This window comes from Lissotriton vulgaris, chromosome 4_1 (assembly GCF_964263255.1).
Source record: "Lissotriton vulgaris chromosome 4_1, aLisVul1.2, whole genome shotgun sequence".
In the NCBI taxonomy this organism is placed as follows: Eukaryota; Metazoa; Chordata; class Amphibia; order Caudata; family Salamandridae; genus Lissotriton; species Lissotriton vulgaris.
Window position 1 is genome coordinate 1,112,886,016 of NC_141691.1, and position 26,009 is coordinate 1,112,912,024.

General features: G+C 47.1%; 1 protein-coding gene across 2 annotated transcripts in view; it reads right to left on the reverse strand.

Moving 5' to 3' along the window:
- Positions 1 to 22,404, reverse strand: part of ABITRAM (actin binding transcription modulator) — a 756,845-nt gene extending 734,441 nt beyond the window's left edge. Inside the window, exon 1 of one of the 2 annotated variants that reach the window (XM_086965344.1) lies at positions 22,269 to 22,404. In XM_086965344.1, coding sequence (XP_086821470.1) covers positions 22,269 to 22,305 — 37 coding nt within the window. In that variant the 5' untranslated portion in view covers positions 22,306 to 22,404. Of the gene's footprint in view, positions 1 to 21,126; positions 21,749 to 22,268 lie in introns of those variants that run through there. The other variant, XM_086965343.1, reaches the window with a different exon arrangement.
- Positions 22,405 to 26,009: the final 3,605 nt, after the last annotated feature.

Below are 26,009 nucleotides of genomic sequence, written 5' to 3' on the forward strand. Positions count from 1 at the left end.
TGTGGTCGAGCGGAGCGGTATAAACCCCGACTGGTCCGGAAGGACCATCACCGGAAGCAATAGCCGTAGCCGAGTGGCCAGAACCTTGGCTATAATTTTAACGTCAGTATTCATGAGCGAAAGGGGGCGGTAGGACTCACAACGATCCGGAGGCTTCCCAGGCTTTGGCAATGCCACCAACAGAGCCTCCCTCATCGTGGACGGGAAGCGGCCCCGTTCCACAGATTCCTCTAGCACCATAGCCAACTGCGGGAGTAGGACATCCACATATTCTTTATAGAATTCAGCCGGTAGGCCGTCAGTGCCAGCAGCCTTCCCGTTAGGTAGAGCTGCTATCGCCTCCCGCAATTCTGCCTCAGTGATGTGATGCATCAAGAATTCCTGCTGCCCCCGCGAGAGCCACACTAAGGCTATGTCAGCAAAGTAGTCAGCGATTTCAGCCTCTGAAGCAGTCTCGGTATATCCGTACATGCCTTCATAATACCTGGTAAAGCACTGCAAAATGCCAGGAGTGTCCGTGACAACCTCTCCGTCCTCCACCAGCTCCTGAACAGTACAGTGCTTGGCCCACGGCTGGCGTATGCGGTCCGCAAGCCCCTTGCCTGGTCTTCCCCCCTCGCCATAGTAGCGCGCTCTGGTATGCTTAGACAAGAATTTAACCTCTTGATCAGCCAGTTCATTATATTCAGTCACTTTTGATCGTATATCAGCCAGGAGTGCGTCCTCAGAACGTTCCTCCAGGCGCCTTTCCAACCCATTCAGCTCCCTCTCCAGCCGGGACATGGAGTCACGTAAGGACTTTAGCACCCCGGAGCGCAGTCCTATACACGCCCCTCGAACAGTGACCTTGAAGGCCTCCCATACCGTGCATGCATCATCAACCGAGCCGACATTTTTTTCAAAAAACTCCTCGATAATCTCCCTGAGCCTTTCACAGAGCACTGGATCAGTCAGGGTGCCCGGTGACAGGCGCCAAGTGAATGGAGCGGGCGCACACGACGGCATCTGCAATAGCAGGCAGACCGGAGCATGATCAGACAGTGTACGCGGTAGATGCGCAACATCCAACACCCATCCACTCACATCCCGAGTCACCAGCCAATAGTCCAGACGTGACCAAGTGTCGTGCGCAGAAGTATAGCAAGTGCCCTCTGCCCTCCCGGGGTGCTGCAGACGCCACACATCAACCAGTCCCAATTCTCGCATACCCCCCACAATCTCATCAGTTGCCCTCTTTCGCACCCACGGCCTGTCCCGCTTCTTATCCAACTCCCCATCCAGGACCACATTGAAGTCACCCCCGCAGAGCACAGCCGATTGAGGTAAAGTATGCACCTTATTCCAGAGCGTAACATAGAAATCTGGGTCATCAATATTAGGCCCATACACATTTATAAGCGTAAGTGGTGAGCCATACAAAGTACCCTGCACAATAATATATCTACCTCCCACATCCACGTCTGCATGTTGAACAATAAAAGGCACATTCCTTTTAACCAAAATCATCACCCCGCGTGCATATGAAGAGTAGCTGGATGCAAGTCGAACTCCCGCCCACTTCTTACCCACAGTGTCCGCCGCCGCACCCCACAAGTGCGTTTCTTGCAGAAAGGCAACGTGCGCGCCATGTCTGTTAAGAAAGGCCAAGACTTGTCGAGATTTTTGCGGGCGATTCAAGCCTCTGACATTCCACGTAATACAAACAAGTTTACCCCCCCCCGTCATTTAACCTTCCCAATAGCCTAGACTGATGGATAGCAGTTCACCCCCCAAATGCAGCACCAATCCCTCGTACAAACCCACCGGAGCAAACAAGACAGCATACCACTTAGAAATATACCAGGCCTTACCCTGCCCCCGCCAAGGCCTATGCCACACATACCTCCCAGCACATTGATTGTAATACCATGACCGAGCCCAGGACACAAACTTTCCCCCCGTTCCCCCACCACCCACTTCAGCATCCCCAACCTGCCAAAGCCGACCCCCTCCCCCATCCCCCAACAAGCCCAACTGTGAGTTCAAAACTGTGTGGGGATCTCCCATATGCGGGGACGTAGCGGCGCACTTCTCCCGCCAGAAAACTGACAAGAGAGCGGACCGTACAAGTGATGGGCGCCTTCCCCGTCCCCCCCCCCCCCCCAACAGCAAAGCACTTATCATTCTCAACAAATATTACCACCCTGTGGGTCCAGGCAAGCAGCTGTCCCTCTCAGCAAGAGATCTGTAAGTTCTCACGCAATGCCTCCACATAGAGCAGTACGAATATGATGGAGGAAAAAAAAAAAAGGTTTCAACAGTTACCTAGGAGGGCCAAGTCCACCATCGCAGCAGCAGTGCGTGTCCCAGGTGGCCCCCCCTCACCATCCAAAGCAGGGATAAGAGCAACATCCTCCAATATCTCAAGAGGCTACGTTCCGCACGTCTCCAATCGGCACAGCAACACTCCTCGGACCACAATCAGCTACTCGACATCCTCCATGGCGTCCTCCCCTGGATCCCGTTGCATATTAGCGTCCCTCTTGCGTTTCTTTTGCTCCTTCGCGTAGTCCATGGCCGTCTTGGGAGTAGCAAAAATTTTGTTATCCATGGGTGGTCCTATCCGCAGGCGAGCCGGGTACAACATGGCGTATGGAATGTTCTCGTCCCGAAGCAGTTGCTTCACCTGAGCAAATTCCTTGCGCGCGGTTTGAACCGCCATAGTAAAATCGGGGAAGAACTCCAGGCGGCTGCCTTGATAGTCAATGGTGCCCTTCTCCCTGGCGAGACGTAGCACCAGGTCCCGGTCTCTGTAGTTGAGGAGCCGGGCAATAATTGGGCGCGGAGGAGCACCCGTTGCCGGCCGTTTAGCTAGCGATCTGTGTGCGCGCTCCACTATAAACACTTTCGAGAACTTTTCAGCGCCAAAAATGTCCACCAGCATTCTCTCCATAAAATCTTCCATGCGGCCCACGTTTGTGGTCTCCGGAAGGCCCGTGACGCGGATGTTATTGCGCCTGGACCTCCCTTCTAAGTCCTCGTTCTTAGCTTGGATGACCGCCAGTACCCTCTCCATGTTAAATACCTTGGCGGACATAGTGGCCAGTCCATCCTCCGTCGCCGACACCCTCTGCTCCACCTCACCCATCCTTTCATTCTGGCGATCGAACTGCGAGGCCAAATGGTCGAGTCTGTGATTGACCGCCTCCATGGTGCATTCTATGGATTGCAATGTCTTCTGCATGGCGACCAAAGTGTTTTCCAGGGTCGGGGCCCCGCCAACGGCCCCCGATGTCCCTGCATCCGTTGGCGATTGTGATAGAGAGGTCGTCGTTCTCCTCGTTTCAAAGTTGATTTTGGGCTGGGTGCGATCCTGCCTGCCCATGTTGCGGCTACGTGGCCCTGACAACTCCCCGGCCGAAGGATCCACCGCCCACGTGGCACAGGCTCCCCCAAGCTGCGCGCCGGCAGCCGCCGGCAAAGAAGCAGGGGCCCACACTCAACGGGTCTGCCGTGGGCGAAGTCTGCAAGGCGCAAAAGTGCCGTGTGTTCACCCAGCCACCAGTCGCTGTAGCTCGTCTCTCTCTCGCCTCTCGTTCACCTCCCAGCCGAGGGCAGCTTGCAGGGGAAACCCCGCGAGGCCTAGCTCCGCTTCCGCAGCCCCGGTCTCGCGTCGGCCAGCCCCCCGCTCACCACCGCTCGCCGGACAGGGCTCCACTCCTCTAGGCCCCAGCACCAGAGGGTCGTCACTGAGCCGTCGATGTCGTTCACAGGCCCCCAAGTAGCACCGAAGTCGATATAGAGACAGGAAGCCAGTGGCCGATCGGAGGGCTCCAACCGGCGCGCCAGCAGCGCCACCAGCCCGCTCAGATCCGGGCGGCAAACCGCCAGCCGACGGTTAGCCCAATATCTCCTCCGGACAGCCGTCCAGGCGGGCGAAAATTCACCAGTCGTGCCCCCGGGTCCTTAGATGTGCATTGCCGTCGAGTTGGGGGCGGCAGGCAACGGGAAATGCAGGATTTTAATGCAGATTATAGACGGTCCCGGCAGAGCCTCACATACGTGCGGCCATCTTGCTCGGCGCCCTCTAGCGCCCCCCCAGACCTTGATCTTTAACTTTATCCGCCAATTTCTCGTGGTCCGCCTTAAGCAAGGATAGGTTAGTGGTGAGGGTGTCCATCTGCGTCTCCATCATGGCCCTAGAGTCTCTGATCTCTTTTAGGATAAGGTCTAGTTTGTCGCTTTGCTGGCTCTCTGAGATGCTGGAGGTCAGTGTCAGCGGTGCACAACCCCCAGGGTCCGTATCTTGGGCAGGTCCTATGCCCGGACCCTCCTTGCCCTCCGTGTTCTTCACGCCTTTGCGCACCATATTAGACGTCAGGCGCCTGGTTGGCGGTAGGAGCGCGGGTCAGGGCGAGTATTTGCCGTCTAGTGTGCGTCTTATGTTCCAGTTGTTTCCCCACCGGTCTCACCTGATGCTCCCACCTTGGGGAGGCTGTTGGCAGTGTCCGCGTCTCCGCAGGGGGGAGGGGCCGCTTTCCACCACACCCAGCGTATATGAGCGCCGAGGGTTTTCACTGGGCCTACCACCCTGAAGCGCTATGTCCCCCACCTCACCAGGCCATCCGCAGCAGTCAAGAACGGCAGTAGGAGCAGTTGGGCGCCGCCCCGCCTGGGCCCCCAGCTATGTATGGACACAACGTAGTTACAGAGGGAATGGGTTGTAGCGCAGTAACAGTGCCGTTTTGGGGGGCGTTAGCTGTGCTGCTGCATGTTTCTCCGGCGCCCCAGTCCTCAGCCCACCGCGTGGGGATAGTCCCTTCACCAGCGTGTTCCAGCCTTGTCTCTGCCAGGCGTCCAGGGCGCCCCAGCCGGACCCGGTCCCCAATCCAGGGGTCCCCGCTTCTCCGCAGTCCGCCCTCTCAGGAAACAGGGCAGCAATGGCACACGAGACCCGGCTCGCCGCCCAGTGCAGGGTCCCAGGGGTCCGCCCCGCACTCTCCCGGGGCTCCTCACCTTCAATGCAGTTCGGGCAGACAGCAAGCCAGGCGGGGGGGCCCCGCAGCAGGTAGGCACTGCCGGCGGCGGGAATGTCCGGCCCTCGGCGCCCGCGTCTCAGCGTCCCAGCCTGCAGCACCGGTCCGTCCACAGCCTCCGTTCCTCCTCCCGACGTTCGGGTACACAAGGCGCCGTCCTCGCCCCTCGGCAGCCGCAGGGTCAGGATCCCAGGTGCAGGTGTCCGCCTTCAGGATCGGAGGCTCCGGTGCTCTGTTGCCTCACCGTCCTCTTTCTCCGGGCACCCCTGTCACTCTAGGCCCCGGTCTGCAGCGTGACACTAGGCCCCTCTGTTAGCCACGGCGTAAGTCCGGAACCCCGGTCACCAGAGCTCCAGGGTTTTCATCGGAGCAGTCGGGGGAGAAGCGCCTCCGAAAACAACCATTTCCAGGTGGAGATGACCCTCGGCGTAGGCTACAGGATCTTTACCTCTCCCAGCGGCACCGGAGCACTAGCAAACTCCGTCCGCCATGTTGGCCTGCTAGCCACGCCCCCTTAACTTAACAGTAAATAAACAATTAAAAAAAATATTAATAAAAACACATTAATTACACAAACTTTAACACTATATTATCCACAAGACACACCTAACTAAAACTATAAAATAAAAAACAATTAAAACTTATTTTAAAATTTAAAACTATTACTATCAACAAATAATAATTAAATAATTACATTTAATACCCACCCTTTACCCCTTTAAAAGTAAAAAACACAAAAATATAAACAATTACCCAAAATAAATATCAAATAATTAACATTACCAACTACATATTAAACACAAATTACTTACCACCCTTTACTCCTATAAACACCACAACACACACCTAAAATTAATCACACAATTACAATAATTAATTATTAATTCAAATTAACCAATTATTAATTCAATTAGAAATAAATTACTTCACACCTATAAAAACATCACATCTAAAATTCATTACACAATTACCAAAATTAATAACCAATTAAAATTAAAAACCAATTAAATAATGTACTTTACACATTTAACACTAAAATCTCAATTGAACAAATATCAATAAATTAAAATAAATATTAATAAATAAATATCAATCAATACATTTAACATAATTAAATTACTTCCCACCCTAGTCCCCTATAAATCCACAACGGAACTAAAAGCGCAAAATGCAAACAATAAACAAAAATAACTATGAAAAATGTAACATATTAAAAATACAAACATTATATACAAAAATACACATCACATACATTTAAAATATATACTAAAGTACATAACACTAAAAACTATATTTTTAAACTATATTTTTGCAAAGGATATTGAATACGATATTTTTAAAATCGACATTACTTACCTTAAATAGATACTCTTTTTTTTTTTTTAAACCTTTATTAGTCTTGCAATCAATTACAGGTACAGGCCTACAACCTTCTCGGCCGGCCGCGAAGCAGAGTAAAAGTGTAGCAATCAATGCGGAAAGTCAGGACAGTTCAAAAGCCAGGACGATACGTAGATCAGGAGACAACTCGTGGACAAACGATCAGGTCCGAAATCAGGATTACTGGAGGTTCATTTTTTAATTTATAAGAACTGAAAAAGTGCCATACAATCACATGCGGTCCTGCAACACAGCACGCAATCAGGATATCAACAATTAGCATAAATACAAACGAAGTAGTGGGGAAAGGCATACAAATCAGGAGAAACGTAGGCACAAATCCAATGGGTAGCAAACTCTAACCCCACCTCTTAAAACAATAAATTGTTTCAGGAACCATGAGTGAAGACGACACTATAGAAAAGAAAAAGGACTAAGGGCCATGGAAACAAAAGAAATACTAATCTAACACCCATCCCGCAACCCCCCACCCTGCACACCCGCAGAAGGTCAAGGCCTACCCCCCAGCCGCGTGCCTGTCGCCCTAATAGAACCCGAAATATAGAAAGATAGGAAAGAGGGAAAAAAAAAGAAAAAAAAAAAAGGGAGGAAGAGAAAATAAGCGGAGGAGGGCCCTCATCTTGCCGCACGGCCCCGCCCTTCACCCCTACACTTCGGAAATCCCAAATAGGAAACAATACCATAAGGAAGAACAACACACCCAGAGCACAAAAACAGTGAAATATCGATTGAAGTTACCCACTGCACCGTCTGTCAGCAATAAAGCAGATAGATTGTAAACCACCTCATCCCTGACCCTGTTTGGCAGTAGTACCACCCGAAGTCCTCTCGTTAATCAATGTAAAGCACAGTCCCGAGGGTCCAAACAGTATAAATGAGTCCGGACGGGGCAAAGCCATGAAAGAGCATAGTAATCCAAATCTGTCCAAATATAGAGAGCAAAGATCAGGCAACAACAACGCCGGTCCCATGAACCTCCCAAAGCTGGCAAATAATAACATCATCCAGGAAAGGAGAGTCAAATAGTTTGGCCACCACCGCGACACAACCAGGCCAGTCCAAGAAGGAAAACAGAGCTCCACCCCCAGCCACCAGCCGGACATGTGTCCCAAGGACACCTCCACACGAGCGACCAAGACAGTCCGCGCGGGCACGGAAGCCCGGTCTTCAAGTGACCCAAGGTGCCCCCGAGGATCCGAAACCTCCTTCACGGATACAGCAGAGAGTCCATCGGCCGATCCCTGGAATAGGACCGTGGCCGCCATAGATTGCGAAACAGCAATGGCGTCCATCCTTGTACCCAGGTCTCGGGCATGGCAATCAATAGTTTCGTGCAAAACTGTTAGGGCAGCCAACACGTCCCAGGATGTGAACTCTGTCATGCGTTGCGGGCATCCCGGCCCCTTCCTTGCAAAAGCCGCCCAACCTGGACGTGAGCCGCAGAGAGGGGCACCGGCCGCCATCTTAATCCAGTCGGCCCGTCCCTCTTCACCATATTCAGGGATCAGGCCTTACTGTGAGGGCACCGCAGGATGCGTACCCATGGCAAACGAACTGCGGGGCAGGGTCCAGAAAGGAGAGCCACCAAAAGACTAAAGTCCTGCAGGGCCCCGGGAGTCGCCCGCCTATGTCGGGGGCAATCTTTGGCTATGCCCGGGCAACAAAATTTGGAGAGGGGGCAGGAGTCAAGCACCCCCCTCAATCCTGCGCCACCACGCTGCCCCTCAAGGGTCCCCGACAAGCGGTCGGGTCATCACCGCTGGCAGCGGTGCTTCATATCATCGGCCCCCACCGGCAGGCTCTCCGCCGCCATCAACGGTCGTTGGTGCTGCAACTGCGGCCGTAGGCCCCGCCTAATCAACGCCCCGGTCTCACCATTGCATGGGCCGCAGAGCAGTCGGGGAGAATTCCCAGGATCGGCGGCACACAGGAGCTTCGGAGGCAAAGGTAGGTGCTCGTTTTCTTTCCTTTATCAAAGTATGCCTCCGTGGGTCAGGATAGACGTGTGGGGCGAAAGGGCTCGCGGAGCCGAGAGACTATGCGGCCATTTCGAATGCCTGCTTGGCTCCTCCCCCCTTAAATAGATATTCTTGACCGCGATATTCTTGCTGTTGATATTTCTGACCCACGATTTTTATTCCTCGATATTTGTGCAACTCAATATTTATGACTCGATATTCTGTGTCTGCACCATTATCAAATAATTATTTGTTTGATGTTTTCTATTTGTCATGTGTGAAAGCTTATTCTCAATATAGATGCGCTTTGTTGGTTATGGCAGCAAGCTAATGTTTAGGGATATAAGTTAGATAGGCTTAGTATGAAAACTTACAATAACGTCAGTGTGCCTGACATTTATTGTGAAGTAGATATGTTAAAGTCAATAGGCATTTGAGTGTATTGTTATTATGCTATTAAAATGAGCAGATATAGAATCTCACAGTTTATTGTAGTAGGCAAGGGTTTAGGTGTCAATTACAAAGATACACTGACACACATGTAGCGCCAATGCTATCTCAAGAGGGCATTCCCACATTTGGATGGAGGCGTGGCCCCATGCAAATGAGGGAATCTTTTTACCTCTGCGCTTACGCGGTATTAGGGACGCGGGCACCAAGAAGCTGTCAGGAGGTGCATTAAAAGTGCGACATAAAAAGGCGGCACACCCTCAGTGCACCTACTGATGGCAGTCCTCAGACATCCCCTTGCAGGCGGGTGCAGTCACTCACTGCACATGCCAGTAAAGGGATCTCTTATCACTCTTTAAAGTGTAGGCGCGTTGTTGCTGCACAATAAAACATGGTGTGGCTTTGAAGCAGCCACTTTGTATTGGTCATGGTCCCTGGTTTCCCCCCCTCCAGCTTACCTGTTGCCAGTATGTGTTTGCCGTCACTCGCGTGGGACACAGCTTCCTCACTACCGGCCTCGGCACGTTAGCGGTGCAGCCTATGGCCTGAAGTGCAGTTACGTCATCAGCGCTTCCGGGGAAGATCGCTTATCAGATGCGACTTCCCAGGTTACGGCGCTTCGTATACTTTCTTCAGCCTGCTTCCTGGTTCCGGATACCTCGTTGCCAAAACCCGTTCCCGACCGCGCAGGAGCGCTTTCTACAGTACCCGGTTTCAGATTCAGCCGCAGTTTCCCCAACACCTCAGGAGCGCAGTTCTGCTGCTGGATCCTTCTCCACCTGAACTCCGTAAGTTACTAGCGTAAGAACGCCCAGGGTATTTAGCGCAGGAGCGCGTTTGGGATACTTACATTTTAGCGCAGGAGCACTTATAACATTTCCTTGGGCATAGCGCAGGAGCGCTTATGACTTTTCCTTTGTCGTAGCGCAGGAGCGCTTATGGTTTTCCTTCTTTAGTCATAGCGCATGAGCGCTTCTTACATTTCCTAGGGCATAGCGCAGGAGCGCTTTTGTTATTATTTCTTGGTACTTAGTGCAGGAGCGCTTGTTGTTTTTGCATAGCGCAAGAGCGCATCTGGGTGTCTTGTTATGCAGCACATGTGCCCTACATACTAACGACTGTACATAGCGCTGGAGCGCTTCTGGTTTTCTTTGACACATAGCGCAGGAGCGCTTATAACTTTCAGATTCTTTTCTTTGATGGTAGCAGAGCTTCTATGGACTAATAGGAGGTAAGCTGTTTCCAACATGAGTGTATGTTTGCGAGTGGTTGCCAGGTTGGCGATTTATTGGTAACCTGTGTTCCCTTGTCTTCCTGTCCAGCTGGTGCCCAAGGTCCATCCAAGTAGAGGGACGTCCACTACTACCTACCTAACACCATCCTGATCCTTAAATATTGGCTACCATCCCCACTCCCATCCTTATCTTGGTTTGTTCCTTATCCAGAGTAGGGTGGTGTGGGGGTGATAGCTCGTGTTGTCTCTGCGAGAACTCTCCACAAGAAAAAGGTGCTTGTGGGGAACCTGACAGTATTTCACTTAAATGCGCTGCCCGCATAGACGGCTGCCCTAGAGGCAGGGCAGTCACTGGAATAGGAAGCGCACTTCATTCTTCGCTCCATTTAAATAGGTGCCCCTATTTAAAGGTGTGCAAAAAGGAAAAGGGCACCCTATGTGTCATAGGGTCCCAGGTATTTTGTTTTGCCAACTGTAATATTGGGTACATTTTTAATCTTGTGACTGTTCACGTGATGGTTGTCCTGTTGGAAAGCTTAAGCTCAGTACAGTAGTACTGCGTTGGTTATGATAACAAGCCAATGTTAGAGGGTACAGACATGATTGGGTCCTGGTAAAAGTTGTGTCCGAAGCCATAGACAGACACCACAGATCTATTCTGTGTTAATAAAAGCTACACAAAAAATGAAGTAGGGCTCTTTTTTAGGTCTCGTCTAGACGAAGCAAAAGCGAAGCTTTTGCGTCTAGGGCGAGACAGCTTATGTTGTTACTTTTGGGGGAATGTGGACAGAGGAGATTTCACCCCGGGAGCGCGCACGTCGCGTCGCCGTGCCTCTCATTCCCATTCGCAAACAAAGCCACACTCACGCATGCGCACATACACAGGCACACACACACACTGCATACACACACGCACCCCCCCTTAAACAGACACACACACACACTGCATACATACACGCACCCCCCCTTTAACAGACGCACGCAAGGACACACTCGAACAGACACACGCAGACACACGCGCGTACACCCCCACCCTCACCCCCACTCACCGGGCTCCTCTCCCCTTAGGCATGTTAATGTTCGGCGCTTTCGATGTTCTTCACGACGGGAGCTGGCAGCCGATTCACGACGGGACTGGAGCTGGTGGACCTGGTAGAGCGGGGGCTGCCCGCGCATGCGCTGCATTTCTAACAGGGGCCGGGGCTCTCAGAATGAAAGTTAGAAATGCCGCGCATGCGCGGGCAGCCCCCGCCCTCCCAGGTTTCGCGGGCAAATGCTTGTTTCACAATGCCGACAGCTTTTTTCAAAATGTGCATCAGGTGGGCTCTCTACCTCGTCCTCAGACCCCAGGCGGCGCCCCTTAGGCATGTTGATGTTCGGCCCTTTCGATGTTCTTCACGACGGGAGCTGGCAGCCGATTCACGACGGGACTGGAGCTGGTGGACCTGGTAGAGCGGGGGCTGCCCGCGCATGCGCGGCATTTCTAACAGGGGCCGGGGCTCTCAGAATTAAAGTTAGAAATGCCGCGCATGCGCGGGCATCCCCCGCCCTCCCAGGTTTTGCGGGCAAATGCTTGTTTCACAATGCCGACACCTTTTTTCAAAATGTGCATCAGGTGGGCTCTCTACCTCGTCCTCAGACCCCAGGCGGTGCCGCATCCTCCTTTTGCCATCTTCCTCGGGCGCCGCCTGAGCCGTCCAACGTGTTGCCATTACTTCATGATGTCGAAATAACCAGCGGGGCCAATCCAGCGGGGAGAGGCCACATTGGCAAAGCGGGGGTGAGAGGCTGGCGGCTGAAAAACAAAAACCTCATCGGGTAACCCAGTGGGGCCAAGCATTTCCTTTATTTCTCAAACCGCACACACAATTAATGTTTGCCTGGCTGGCAGTCCGGTGTCTGTGAGGATTATTGCGGCTGAATAGGATTGTGCACAGTGTGGGCTGAAGGAGTACAGCGTTTTGCTTCGAGGTGATGACCTACCCGAAGACCAAGCATGCGCCATAAGAGGAGTCGTTAAATAGTTTAGCTGTGAGTACTGAGCATTCGGCGCTTGGCATTTTTAAATTAGTATAAGTGGATGAAGTGCTCCTCACGCAAGCGCAAGATCTTTAAAGAATGTATGCCACATTTCTTACAAATTCTGAATATACTGGCCTATCTTATGCGCCTGTGCGTACGGCAACGTGCTGGTACACACTTCATATGCGGGTTATTAAATTGCTTTGGAACATATACAGGTTTTTATTACTGCATTTCAAACGCACCTATGAAAAGAGTGCTTCTTTCGTACACCATGGCTCATCTCGGGAAGGACTTCTTCAGAGTCTTCACTTTTTGTTTGAAAAATAGCGGAGAACTCAGCTCTAACATGCGCTATGCTTATGAGAAAATTTGTGAGGCTTTTCTTAAAAAGAGACTTTATGGGTCTTTTGAACAATAGTCGGCCCAGCAGGGGAGTTACTTCCCTACTATTTAACTTATTTTCATACTAAACATTCATTAAAGCACCAAATACCGCTTATGGCTGGCTGAAAAGCGAGCCTTTTTTGCATGCAGCACAATTACAACACAAACCCATATACAGCTAACATCTAAAAAGCTTCTGGCATCCGACTGTGAAGGCCAGAAATACAACAGTCCGAACACAACTGATTGTAAACTTCAAGGGGTCTTCATGCTGAGCTCAAAGACCTCATGAAACAGTTGCTTATCTCCGGGAAGCTCATTCCTAAGCAGCCCTCTAAGCAGAGACAGGAAGGCAGGATTACGGTTCCAGCAGGAGATAAGCATTTATCATGCAATAGGTTTCGCATTTACGCAATGTTAAGCAGACCCTCCAGGATATCGCGATTTCGCGATTTGCACAAAAATCGCGAAATCGGCCGAACGCCGCAAATCCCGCGATATTTGCCCAAACGCCCGCGAAATCCGCCGTTTTGCCAGCCATTCCAGGATTTTGAGCCATCTCCGCCTTCCGCCATTATATTGTGAGGGCGCAGAGCCCTCCACTGTCCGGTGCCTGGTGTCCAGGCCTTACCTTCAGGTGTGATGTACACACGCTCGAGCTCCGATTCGTACATCAGCGTGCCCTTGGGGAGCGGTTGGTACCGTGCCGACGCCTGCTGAACAAAGGCGCGCAGCATTCTGAACCTCGGAAACACAAATGAGCGCTACAGTGGTCCAAGGTTCATTGCATGCCCCAGTCCCCTCGGGCAGCAGTCACAGGTGTGCCTCCTCTACTGTTGCGCAGTAAATTAAAGCGCTGCCCCTCGTGTTGTGTGACTTTGAAATTTGCTAGTGGTGATGTGGCTGCTGTCCCCACTCCCGAAGCAATGTGTGCTCTGAGGCCTCTTGGTGTCTCCTCCGCCAGTGCAGACGTAATCTGCCAGGGCTCTCCCTGCCCCGCCTCTTCCCTTCCTCAGTTTTACATGGAAAACTTCTACTGAAGTGAGGGGAGACGCGCGCTGCCCGCCTGTCATCTGGGTTCTTCAGTAAGTCATGCCGGGCTCTGCTTTTCGTATCGCACCGAACACTTGTTTGTGTTTCATAATCACACAGGTTTGGCTGTTTAATAACCCATTTTGCTTGAAGAGCCAATCTTCCAAATTGTAAAATGTGTTAAATAAAAACTGGCAGGGCGAATCCTGACCAATGGAAACCTAGCTAGTGAGTGGATATTTTTCTACACAACAGATGGTGTTTATATTATCTTGGATAAGACTTGTGTGTTTGCACATGTTCTCTTTTTTGTTCCGTTAACGTACTTGGAATTAAGAACTCCTCTGACGTTATGGACATTGTTCAGACCCTCCAGGATATCGCCTAATTTATTGAGTGTGCATGTACTGTGGGGGCCATTAACTGCACTTGACGCTCTATTTATTTCATCACTGGGTGAATTCCACAGGCTTCACCACATTATATGTTACGTGTTGTCTATGTTTTATGGTCATACGTTGTGTTGTGTGGAATTTATTATTTGTTCCCCCTCCCTTATGCTCCGCCCTGAGTGTGGCTACACCAGGGCGTATTGTAAGCAGGCCCTATGATGAAGCATGTCACATACTTCGCTATGTGAGTGAGGGCAGTTTTTTCCAATTTATGGATTTGCCTTAGTTTGTCTTGTGGCTTTTGTGTACTCTACACCCCTCTTTGTGTGTGCACATGTACTGTGGGGGCCTGCTGTTGTGAATTAACTCAAACAGTAAGATATCTGTGTTTGTTGTAGAAAAAAACCCAAAATAAAATGCCGCTAAATGCCGCTAAATTCCCAGATTTGTGCCGCTAAATTTCCTGATTTGTGCCGCTAAATTTACTAGTTCATGCCGCTATATCCTGGGGGGTCTGGTTAAGCAATTGGCATTGTAAATGGCTATGGCATTTATTTACATTTTAAAAACAAAAATAAAAGGCATTGCCATTTGCAACGTCAATAGCTCAAACTTGCGTAAATGCGAGACCTATTGCATTGCAAATGCTTGTTTTTATTATGTCTGTGTTAAAGCCAATAATTCTTCAAGGATGGATTATTATTATTATACCATGTTAAGCCTGCAGGCATGTAAATAATTAATAAAATCTTACAGACTTCCATTGTGGGCAAAGATTTTGGTGTTGATCGTCCCCAGTAACAAACCCAGGCGTAGGAGGAAGGATTAAAGGATTTGCACTCTAATAATTCTTGTTAGAATCTCTTCAAAAGGACATACAGGCTTACTTATCTGCCACAATTATTATAATAAAAAACATAAAAAATACGATAGACACACAGACGGCAGTTAAAACAAATCTGTAATTCACTGGGAAATAAAGCCAATGGAATAGAGCCAAAGGTTGAAGCAGATTGCTTGCATACATCATATCATTCAGCATAGGTCAATGGGTCAGCCACTTCATATATTGGCTCAACTGCCCCATGAGCAATTGAATTTTTCAGACCCCGTCTGCATCCACCTAAAAACTTCAGCCCTTCAGTGCCAGGACTGCCATGCCAATCTTTCGGTTTTCCATTTGTTTCCCTCTCCTTTCTTTCCTTCTCATCTTTTAATTAATTGAGATACTGCAGCTCCACGGATAGTGCAAACAGGCTGGTTGCCACTCGTTTCATCTGCAGTGCACAGCATACTAGGAGGTCACAGCTTCTATAAGAGACAATCATCATGGAATGGCATTATCCACAGTTTCACTGTGTTATCATTCCAAGATAAAAAAAAATTTACAAAAAAAAAAAAAAAAAAAGGGTGATGGGACGGAGCGTTGACAATACAAACACTCACCCCCAGTCAACTGATTTACGTTTAATCCATCACCGTTCTTTAGCTCACTCCGCCACCCCAGTTCAGACATGGCCATATGCAAATCAGTCTGACCCTGAACCTCATAGGAACAGTCCAGCCCGAACTGCCAAGCCATGTCTTCCCTGGACCGGAATCAAGCTTCCCAGGACCGGTTTCTGGCATGCCAGCCGTCTTCGGCCGGGCTTGCTTGAATCCAGTGGCAAAGTGAGCAAGGGACTCACGTCTGAGCATACCCTGCCAACTTAGGGCAAACAAAGAAAAACCAAAGGGGGATGATGGACGGACGGAGCGTTGACAATACAAACACTCACCCCCAGTCAACTGATCTGGGTTTAATCCATCACCGTTCTTTAGCTCACTCCGCCACCCCGGTTCAGACATGGCCATACCGCTTTTGGCCACCATAAGTGTGGCAGGGTATGCTCAGACGTGAGTCCCTTGCTCACTTTGCCACTGGATTCAAGCAAGCCGGGCTGAAGACGGCTGGAATGCCAGAAACCGGTCCTCGGAAGCTAGTTTCCGGTCCAGGGAAGACATGGCTTGGCAGTTTGTGCTGGACTGTTCCCATGAGGCACAGGGTCAGACCGATTTGCATATAGCCATGTCTGAACTGGGGTGGCAGAGTGGGCTAAAGAACGGTGATGGATTAAACCCAGATCTTTTGACTGGGTGTGAGTGTTTGATTGATTCAGATGCTCCGTCCATCACCACCCCCTTTTGTATCATCATTCCAAGATTGCCCACACATTGATTTTAAAATGTGGGGGCCCTGAGGGAACTTAAAAACTTCAAAACCACCAAGTACAATACCATAACAAGATGGCCAACTGTTGCTATATTTAATTTTATTTGTTACTGCCAAGTTCAGACAGCACCATGTTTTCTTTTTATTTATCCTGCATTTGTTTGTGAGTTTATTGTAGTTGTGTAAGTAGCCGAATGCAAAAGTGAGTCAGTGGGATGATGAATGGTCGCAGGATTGCTAATATGAGTTGTAGAAGAGTGCAAGACCAATAACTTATGTACATTACCTATTGATTTCTATTTGCAATGAATGTTTAAAATTGTATAAATCCTTGGTTTTGTACTATTTTTCCAAATAATGATTCTGAACCTTTTTGATTAACTAAGGCAGACCCAGTTTTACACCCCTTTTCTTTAGAACAGTGTTATGTGGTATGCTTGAGTCAAATTTGAATGTGTTGCGGATGTGACATGATTGCAGTTTCGAATGGTGGATTGCCTCAATTGAATGTACTCTTATGTGTCCGTTTTCACCTTGATTTCTTCCTAATGTTTTCTCCCTTAATGTAAAAATGAATTTTATAATATATTGTTGATTTTCTACAAATAAAATTGCTACTAGACAGCAGCTCCCTTTCTGGAATTCTATTTTCTGTTTGTGGAGGATTAATCCGAGCCCTAAGTGAATATTATCAGCACTGGCATCCTCTTTTGTTATTTGCTATATAGGCTCAGCCTTGCTGATTAGAGCCAGCCCTATTTTGTTCTCACAATAACTTAACCCAGCATTGAATGAGGAGGCACTTTAAAAAAAAACGAAAACAGCCCAATTGGCATTGCTAATGCTTGATGGAGCCATTTTGGCATAGTATATCGTGCTATATCCATTTCATCTGTAGTTTCACAAGAACATTCTGCCTATCTTCTGTGTACCCTATTTCTTTAATTGCCTGCTGGGTAGTGTCACTTTGTTGCTTCAGTGTGTCTGCCTCCTATTTTTTTGGGCGGATTTCTTCCTCTCGCTCCGAGAAGAAGAACCGCAATGAATGACCTACTGCTCTAACTTGAGGTTGCATGATTAATACACACACTCGTTTTTGTAACAATTTTGCAACGAAGCCCAAAACAGTGTGACATGCTGATATATCACATAACTTCAGCTGCAACCCCTGTGCAGTGCTGGGGGCACTAGGCCCGCCTCAATGAAAATAACCACAAAGAGACAGGAGTGAGGAGGCTAACTAGAGTGAGGGCGGGCGCCTGAGCGTAGCTCCTCTTATTGGCAAGGTCAATTGACTGGTGATGTCTAGAAAGGATAGTATAGGTTAGTGGGCGCGAGTGTCTTATGTGGAGGAACAGCCTTCTTGGGGACGGTGGTTTTGACGTATCCTCAGGACCCTCTTTTTCAAACAAATTTTATTGATTTTACATACAAGAAGGGGGCCTAGAAGTCATGCCCCGGTCAGTTAGCAAAATTACAACCAGGTTATGTGAGATACAAGTAGGTCTACATATAATGCCTATGGCATTATTCCCTTCAGGTTGTGAGAATAACACAATATTTGCCCTCGGCTCTGCACCCGTATTTTTATGCCATTTCACCTGCAAACACCCTTCCCCCAACTACTCCCCCTGCCTACTCCCCAGGCGTGCCATGTAGTTCCAGGTTGTTAAGATGCAGTGGCCCTACTTACTCACTGGTATTCTTAGGACCCTAACCCTGCTGCCAAGGAGTATGGAGAGCCGCCCTAACCAGCTGCACTGGTAAAAAGATACACACATTTCCACCACGCCATAAACCAGGGCTTTAAATGGGCAGGGTCCCTCCAGGTCTAAGACCCTGTAGGGATTATAAACAAGCATTGGCATAGTCAATAGGTATCACCTTTGGGATCTTATTCGTGTTTAGGCATGCAACAGTTGATGTTGTTGCACCAAGGATATTGTGCTGGATAACTAAACACTTATAAGGTCTCAAAAGTGAGGAGACCTACTGGCTATGCCAATGCTTGTTTTACATGTCGCTAAAGCCATGCTGCTCAGCTTCAGGAGGTGCTGCACAGCATTAATAAAAACCATTGCAAAACCAACATGCAAAAGTCGAGACATTGACATTTCCAATGCTTGTTGTGTTGATGTCACAGCCAGCTATTCTAACTTCATTTGACAACAAAACAATTTTAGAAGCGGCTCCTCGCTCACTGAGTGTAAATAAATATCTAACAAAACAAAGAAAGCAGAGGTCATAGTGTCCTGCTGAGGTCACAGCGCCTCACATTCTGTTTAATCTTCAATTTCCACCAAACTACAAAATCCGTGGAGGGGGCAGTAGTCTAGTCGCCTCAATAACTCTACCACACAATCTGAAGGGCATAAATCTAACCCCCCCCCCCATTGTTCGGCTCCCGTTCCCTGTAAAGTTCAGTTCACTGTGTCTGTATTTTATGGTCGCCTTTCCAGACTGCATTACACTGAACAGCCCTCAGTTCACAACAGGCGACCCGAGACACTTTCACAAAGTGACATATACCCCATTAACTAAGGCACACTTGGAATGGAGCATTCATAAACGTAATTAAGCGGCTCTTTGGCAGCTGCTTAATGAGCCTCTTCCAACCTGAAGGTGTTTTGAAGGTTTGTAAACACGCATTAACATTATCGCACAGATAATGAGCAGCCACGTCACCACTATATGGTTAAGTCTGAGGTGCCTCACTCGTGAGCTTACACAGATTTACATGAAATGGCCTATATTTATACACAAATAAACGTCCCCTTTCATGAGTGACAGTCAGGAATTTAAAATGCTCCGATCGTAGCGTTTGGTTTCAAAGCGCTCGATCCCCACGGGAGGAATCCATTAGGCGCCCATTATGGAACTGCAAGCGCTAGTGAGGCTATGTAAGGTAAGCGAAGGGACACAAAAAGTTGAAGAATTAATTAATGAGTGAACAAAGAAAAGATTAATGTAATGTTTGGAACATATGAATAGAACAGTCTATAATAACAAGCATTGGCCACGCTGCCGTAAAAGTAACGGTGCGCGGCTGCGAAAATCATCGCGATGAAAGCGAAAGTTATCGCGATGACGCGCTCTGTGCTCGCAAAAATTAAGTTTATAAAAAGTGAGCTGTGCGCGCGCATGCGACGGGAAAAAGTGCTGTGCACATCACACGCGCTTGTGCGCGTAATAGCAAGCTGGTGGCCGGCAAATTTGCACTTTTGAAGCAGCTACTAAATGTCTCACCAGACCAGAGCATGAGGTGGCTCTAGCGAGACCTAAAAAAAGAACTATAAAGCAGGTTCCTTTCAGGTCCTCTATTTATGTCCTTAACTTCACAATCAAAATCACCGATGGATTTATGACCAATGAATATATCAAAGCATGTCCAACCCTTTTTAACTTTTGCGCAGGCATGGAAGCTTAAATATGCTGTTAATATTCCTCACATCTAATCGCACTTTATTTTAATATGATGTTGCTTCTACATGCCAGTCTAATGGTTTTTAAACACTAATTTTATTGGTTTGTTTACTCGCAAATTGCTAATATGGTTGTGCTGGCGTATATTATACTCTTTTACATATTGTATATAGTTGTAATTTTTCTTATCAAATGTATGTGTTCTAGCTAGTCTTAGGCACAGCGCATTTAAATAATATTTTAAATATGAAACTATATGAGAATTTTTAATAGGAGTTGTATTTCTGTTGGTGGTGATTGAACTGTGCTTTTATGGATCTTTGTATCCGAATAAAGATTATTGAACTATGAACTATTAATTCATGTCAGCTATGTAGTTTCTAGCATGTTTTCTTTAATCTAGCATTCCCTAAGAATGTTAACCATTTCTGGGATTGTGTGCTTTTGTATTTTTTGGGGTGTTGTATATTACTCTTGTATAGTGACTCCAGGTGCTTATAACAGGCCATAAATAGGAAGGAACTCTGGAGTTGAGGCCGAAGGTAGTGCGAGTTTCTCACAGTGAATCAAAAAGTTGTTCAGAATACACGGTTATCCAATCCTTAGCCACTCTGAAGACCGCATAGACAAATTATTGTGTAATCTACTTGCAACTAGGATTCTGTGTAAATGTGTATGAAGGAGGTACAAAGATATTAAAATATTGACTAGGCAAAAGTAAAAGAAAATATAGTGATAACAGGGCTTTGGGTGCGTTGTGCTTGGAAATAAAGGAGAAGCAAGCAAAAGCATTTGGGAGAGTGAAAGAAGGTACTAAAAGAAAAAAGATATATGGTGTAAAATGTGCAGGAGGAGAATATATAGAGAAAAAGTGTATATATGTGTTAACATAGAGTGAACATAACAAGTGCGACTGAGACACTCTGCACCTTTCACAGACCTCGGTAGTGTTTATTTTACAGTCTCATAATGTCAGAAGTGAAACATTTTCAATCGTAATTATTTATAGCAAAATCATTGTTGTTACTTATTTGTCTCAAATAACTAACAACCATTAAGAAAGTTAATAAACTTTAACTGGTTTTGGTGGCGTACATATCTGGATGTAATAACAGAAAGCTCAGCGAGACAGCAAAATAATGGTCGGGTGGGACATTAGGGATATCACAGAAATGTAATTTACGTGTTTAATCCATGGCCTTAATTACTTAGGCAACACCTCCTTTCAGAACACCCAAATCGACCCCACCAAACATCCCCAACATCCACACACTTTTTTCATCCCACGTAAAGCACTTCCGTAAGCATTATCAAGAGACTCATAGAAAGGTTAGTACAAGGATTAGTCACATAAGTCCGGACGCAGTGTTTCACTTGGGGGGCGGGGGGCGGGGGGCAGTCAGATGCACTAAAATATGTTCGGTCACAGCAAACCCGGTACGCATGGTCATCAGTGAACAGTACTCAGACTCGTTTGGTGCTATGTAAAGCGCTCCGATACCTTCGGTCTAGTTCTTACTATAGAAAACGGCAACCAGAAAAATAAAAATAAACTCATAGTGAATGACAGTGACCGAGTCGAAAAGATGAGATAAATTACCTGGCTTGTACCAGCGAGTATAGTACCGGTCCACGAGTGACGACGCGTCGGTCGGTGGTAGCCCACGTTCTGAAAGCACATCCATGGTGAGTGCTAATCGCCAGAGTGCGAGAGACCCTTCTGATTATTGTACAGCCCAGGATTTGCGATTTTAAATAGTGTGCGCATGAGTCTTTCTTCCAGGTTTCTGGCCAGTCAAGATATTTTCAATAAAGTTTTTGTTTTAATAAAAAAGTCTGAAGTTAAGTCTTTCTTTTGTCTTTATGCGGAACTAAACGTCCGTACTCAATCGGAACTAATCGTTCCGAAAGCACGTCAATTAATGTATTGAGTGTACGTTCTGCCAGTAGGTTACAAGCCCAAGGTTTACTATAAATTTCCTTAAAGGTTAAAATCTGCCCCAAGGTTCGTATTTCGGCACTGCGTGCTAGATCTTTCACTTTTATATAGGTTAATATTGTCAAACCTATAAATAAATTCCTCATGCTGCAGTTGCTGTATTTACTCGACAGGTCCTTAACTGGCAACCCGCATTTTTTTCCAGACAGATGGGTCTTTAAGTTCAATTCGTTCCGAAGCGGGCGATAGCTGCCTACTCTCCCTGTTTATTTGTTGATGCGGAGAGGTGGTTTCCCCAGAGGAGGGCTAAAACCGAAAAAACGACAAAAGAGAAGAGGCATTTAAAATGCAATAGGTCTCGCATTTGCGAGAGTTTTAAGTTATTGGCGTTGTAAATGACAATGCCTTTTATTTATCTGTTTTGATTATTAACACAAATAAAAGGCATTATCATTTACAATGCAAATAGTTCAAACTCTTGTTAATACAGAGACCTATTGATTGGAAAGGGAAAGCATGCATGGCGCACTGAATGTTTTAGGAAAGCATGTGGTGTCGGCAGAAGGAGAAACCTATTAAAGAAAATACTGCTTGAAGACGAAATAAGACTTACTGTGTAACAGCCGAAGAAACAAGCAATGGCATAGTCAATAGGTCTCGCCTTTGGGACCTTGTAAATGCTTAGCTATGCAGTATATAATCCTGGGTGGTGTGCTGCCAGGGATTAAATAGCTATACAATTACTATTTTTGCCATTTTCAAAGCGCATGAGAAGGAGCTCGCTCCCAAGGACACATACTTACTGGTACAGCAGGGTGCGAGGGCCTGCAGCAGCCACATTGCCGTGCAGAAATAATGAAAAGGGCACAGCCTTTTGAAGAGGCCATCATGCCATGCCCAGAAGGCATCAGCATTGTCCCAATGGTCATCAAGTTGAAGACCGGGGAGGGTTCTCTTTTGAGGAAGTGGGAGGGAAAGAAATCAGAAGCACAAAAATTGCACACACATTTTTTTCACTAAATACTGAAAAAGAAAAAAACAACGGCTGCATATTTAGGTTGGAAACAGATCTTTTCATGTATCTCCACAAACACATCAAGTGTTACATGAGGTTGTTCAAGTGGTGATATGGGTTGTTGGGGGGGATTGTAGTTTGCTCTACACAGGACTGTTCAGCTGTGGCTTCCCATGTCACTCTGACAGAATGTGCCCTATTTATCGCTCTGCAGATGTGAGCAATGCCTTCTGCGCTACCAAAAAACTGTTAATATGTGACCATCTGGTTCTCTTAAAAGTGCCCTTTAGTTCATACAAGCTTTTGAAAACAAAGTTTTGTGATAGTGGCTTTTTAAAACAAGTCACACCGTTAAATCCTCTGACTTTGTAGTCGGACTTCCTTTCCTTGTGTTTGGTGGCAGAGGCATTCCCCAACTGTATTCCTGCAACAGAGTTTGTAGCATTCACAAATTAAAGGGCGGTTATAAGCAAGTTTTGAAACAAAAATGCAGAGACAATTCGAACTGAAAAAGTGAAATAAAACAATGGAAGTTTATTAGCATTACTGTAATCAGGAGGGATGAGGAGGTACAGAGTCAGGGTAAGTTGCCCTGCCTCACTGATGTTTGTAAATTGGGTTGTTTATCTAAATTTCAAAGGGCCCACAACAATAACTCTGCCCTTCCAGAGGCTGTATTTGTGCATGTCTGGGACGTATCCAAGCACTGATTACACAGGCTGGGGAAAGAACAGGCAAAAGCATGGCAATAAACTGGTCACTCACAGCCTTATCACAGATCAAGAGGAAAGACATTAAATCACCCGGAGGAGATCAAAGAAACCAGGTGTCTCTCAAAGCAGCCATCGCTGGCTGCAACCACGCTTTCTCCTCTCTTCTGCCAATAGTGTGTACATATGGAGAGATGTCGGCGAAAAAAACAACAGTAAAAGTTATTGTATATAATTATACAAATTAAGCAATGAAGAAAAAGTTTTCAAATCCAGCGTCTGCTTCAGTCTGAAAGTCCTGCTTCCAGTTAATGAAGACGCAAATGAATTGTGCATTTGAAGGCAACCGAACGCTTCTGCTTTCAAGCAGTTTCGCATGAGGCAATTTGTAATGTGTTGATGAAAAAAAGCTTCCTTTTTAGGTCTTGCGTGGTGTACTGCGCACATGCGCAGTCAAGCTCGAGAGATATTATGTTTTAGGGTGAGTTTCTCTAGCGAGGGTTAAGCCCAGCCCCTCTTCTCCATTGGCTGGCCTCCTAAACGGTGGCCAGCCATTAGAGAAGAGGTCGCCATGATGTATTTCTTTCTCTTTAAGCCTCGTCCTTTTCAGACTGGCTGACTTGACTTCCTGCTGGCGTAAAAGCTTTCTTATTTTCTTTATGGGGCCAACAGATGGCCCCATAAAGAAGATAAACAAGCTTTTACGCCACCAGCAAGTCAGGCCAAGCCAGTCTGAAAAGGACTGCTCTAAAAGCGGAAAGTTGACGTCATCCCAAGTGCTTGTTCCGAGCGCTGGTTTTCAGTCAGTCAGGTAATCTTTATTTCGATCGTATATCATAAAAGATGCAGAGTAACCATCCAAATCAAAAATAAACACACTGTCCGTGGACACTAATAATAAATACAAGAATAAAAATGTAAAAACTGAACAGCATTAAAAGCACATAAATACATTTCATAAATCAATTCCACAGATAAGAATTTAACCTACAAATAAGATCTTCTCCTTCTCCACATGGCATCAATAAAGCGTGACACCGAGAATACAACTGGGGTAGAAGTATTACTCTTAAGTATTCTAAGGGCCTCTTTGTAATGCCTGAATACCAAGTTTTTACAAAGTTGAATAAGCCAGCGTTGCCGTATGGTTTTATATGTCGGGCAAAAAAAGAAAACGTGAGACTCTTATTCTTCCTTTGCCCCACACGCTGGGCATTCTACGGATTTAATGGGCGACCATTTGTTGGAGAAGATCCTAAGCGGTAGTGTTCCAAGTCTGAATTGTATATAATATTTCCTCGCTGTGGAAGCTAACATTTCATCTAAAAATGGTTCAACTCTATAAGCATCTTTTAGATTAAAAAACTGAGTAGTAAGTGGGCCCAAAGAAGAACTAGCAAGAATGGCCTCAAGCCTATTTCCATGGTCCAGCTTAACCAAATCATCACGCGACAGCTGGGCACAGGCAACAGCAGGATTAGACCAAAAGCCAGGTAAGTCTAGTCTTGCAAACTCCTTTTTTATGAAAGCAAACCAAGGTATTTTCCCTGCCCCAGGGAGGGCTAATACCTCTTCCAAGGCTGACCTAAAATGGATTAGTTCAGGGGTCACCCACAGCCTACGCCAGTAAATTATGGGGCATAGGGCAACTTCGTCTTCTAGAGGTCTAATGCCAAGGTCCATTCTTAATGGGGTGAGGGGGGTACTGGGTGGGAGGGCCAGCAAGGATCTTAAGAATTGATTTTCCGTCTTGCTAATACCACCCACCGGACGATGCCCCCACAATTCAACTCTGTATGGGATTGCTCCCCTAGCCTGTGCTTTATGGATTTCAATAATTGATGCAACTGGCTTGGTTATGGACTCTCAATGCATTTTAACAATGCCTCCCGTAATTTGGGCAAGTCTAAGTTTGGCCTTTGCCAAATTGGGGGCCCCAATCCATTTTGTCCGTGAGAGTGATACCCAGGTATTCAAAAACAGTGACCCTGTCCAAAGCTATGCCATTCAAGGAGGGGTTGGGACATCTGGTCTTGGTCGAATTACAGACCATAAATTTGTTTTTTTGAGTGTTGATCTCCAACCCCCTTAGATGTCAAAAATTGGCAAAGCTTTCCAGGACACGTTGGATTCCCATGGGTGATTTTGACAATAGAAGAGTATCGTCGGCGAACATTAATGCCACCACCTGTTCATGTCTCAGTTTTGGGCCGTCGATGTCTTTAACACCTCTAAGGTGGGTAATCAGAGCATTAATGAACAGACAAAATTGGGTCGGGCACCAGCACGCACCCCTGTCTAACACCTCTATTGATTGGGATTTTGGTTCTAAGACTACCCCATTTATCACTCCTAACTTGGGCAAAGTTATCATAGTGGAGTCTCCTGATGATGTTAAGGAGATCGGTTGGAACCCCCATATCCGCCAAAACATCCCACAAGATTTTACGAGGCACCAGATCAAAGGCTGTCTTGAGGTCGACAAAGAATAAGTAAAGGCTGCCACCCTCTACTCTCACGGTCTTCAAATACAATAGTTGGAGCCTTAGTAATTGGTCGACCGTGGAAGTCTTTTCCCTAAAACCAGCCTGAAAAGGGCTAAGGATCTGCCGTTCTTCCATCCAATTCTTGAGCCGATCAAGAATGATGCGCAAGAATAGTTTTTGACTCACAACAATCAAGCTGATCGGACGGTAATTGAGCGGAAGAAGTGGCGAACCTTTTTTGAAAACAGGTATGATCTCTGCTCCTACCCATGTGTCAGGTAATTTAGCACCCTGTAGAATGGCATTGAACAACAAGTAAAGATAGTGGATCCA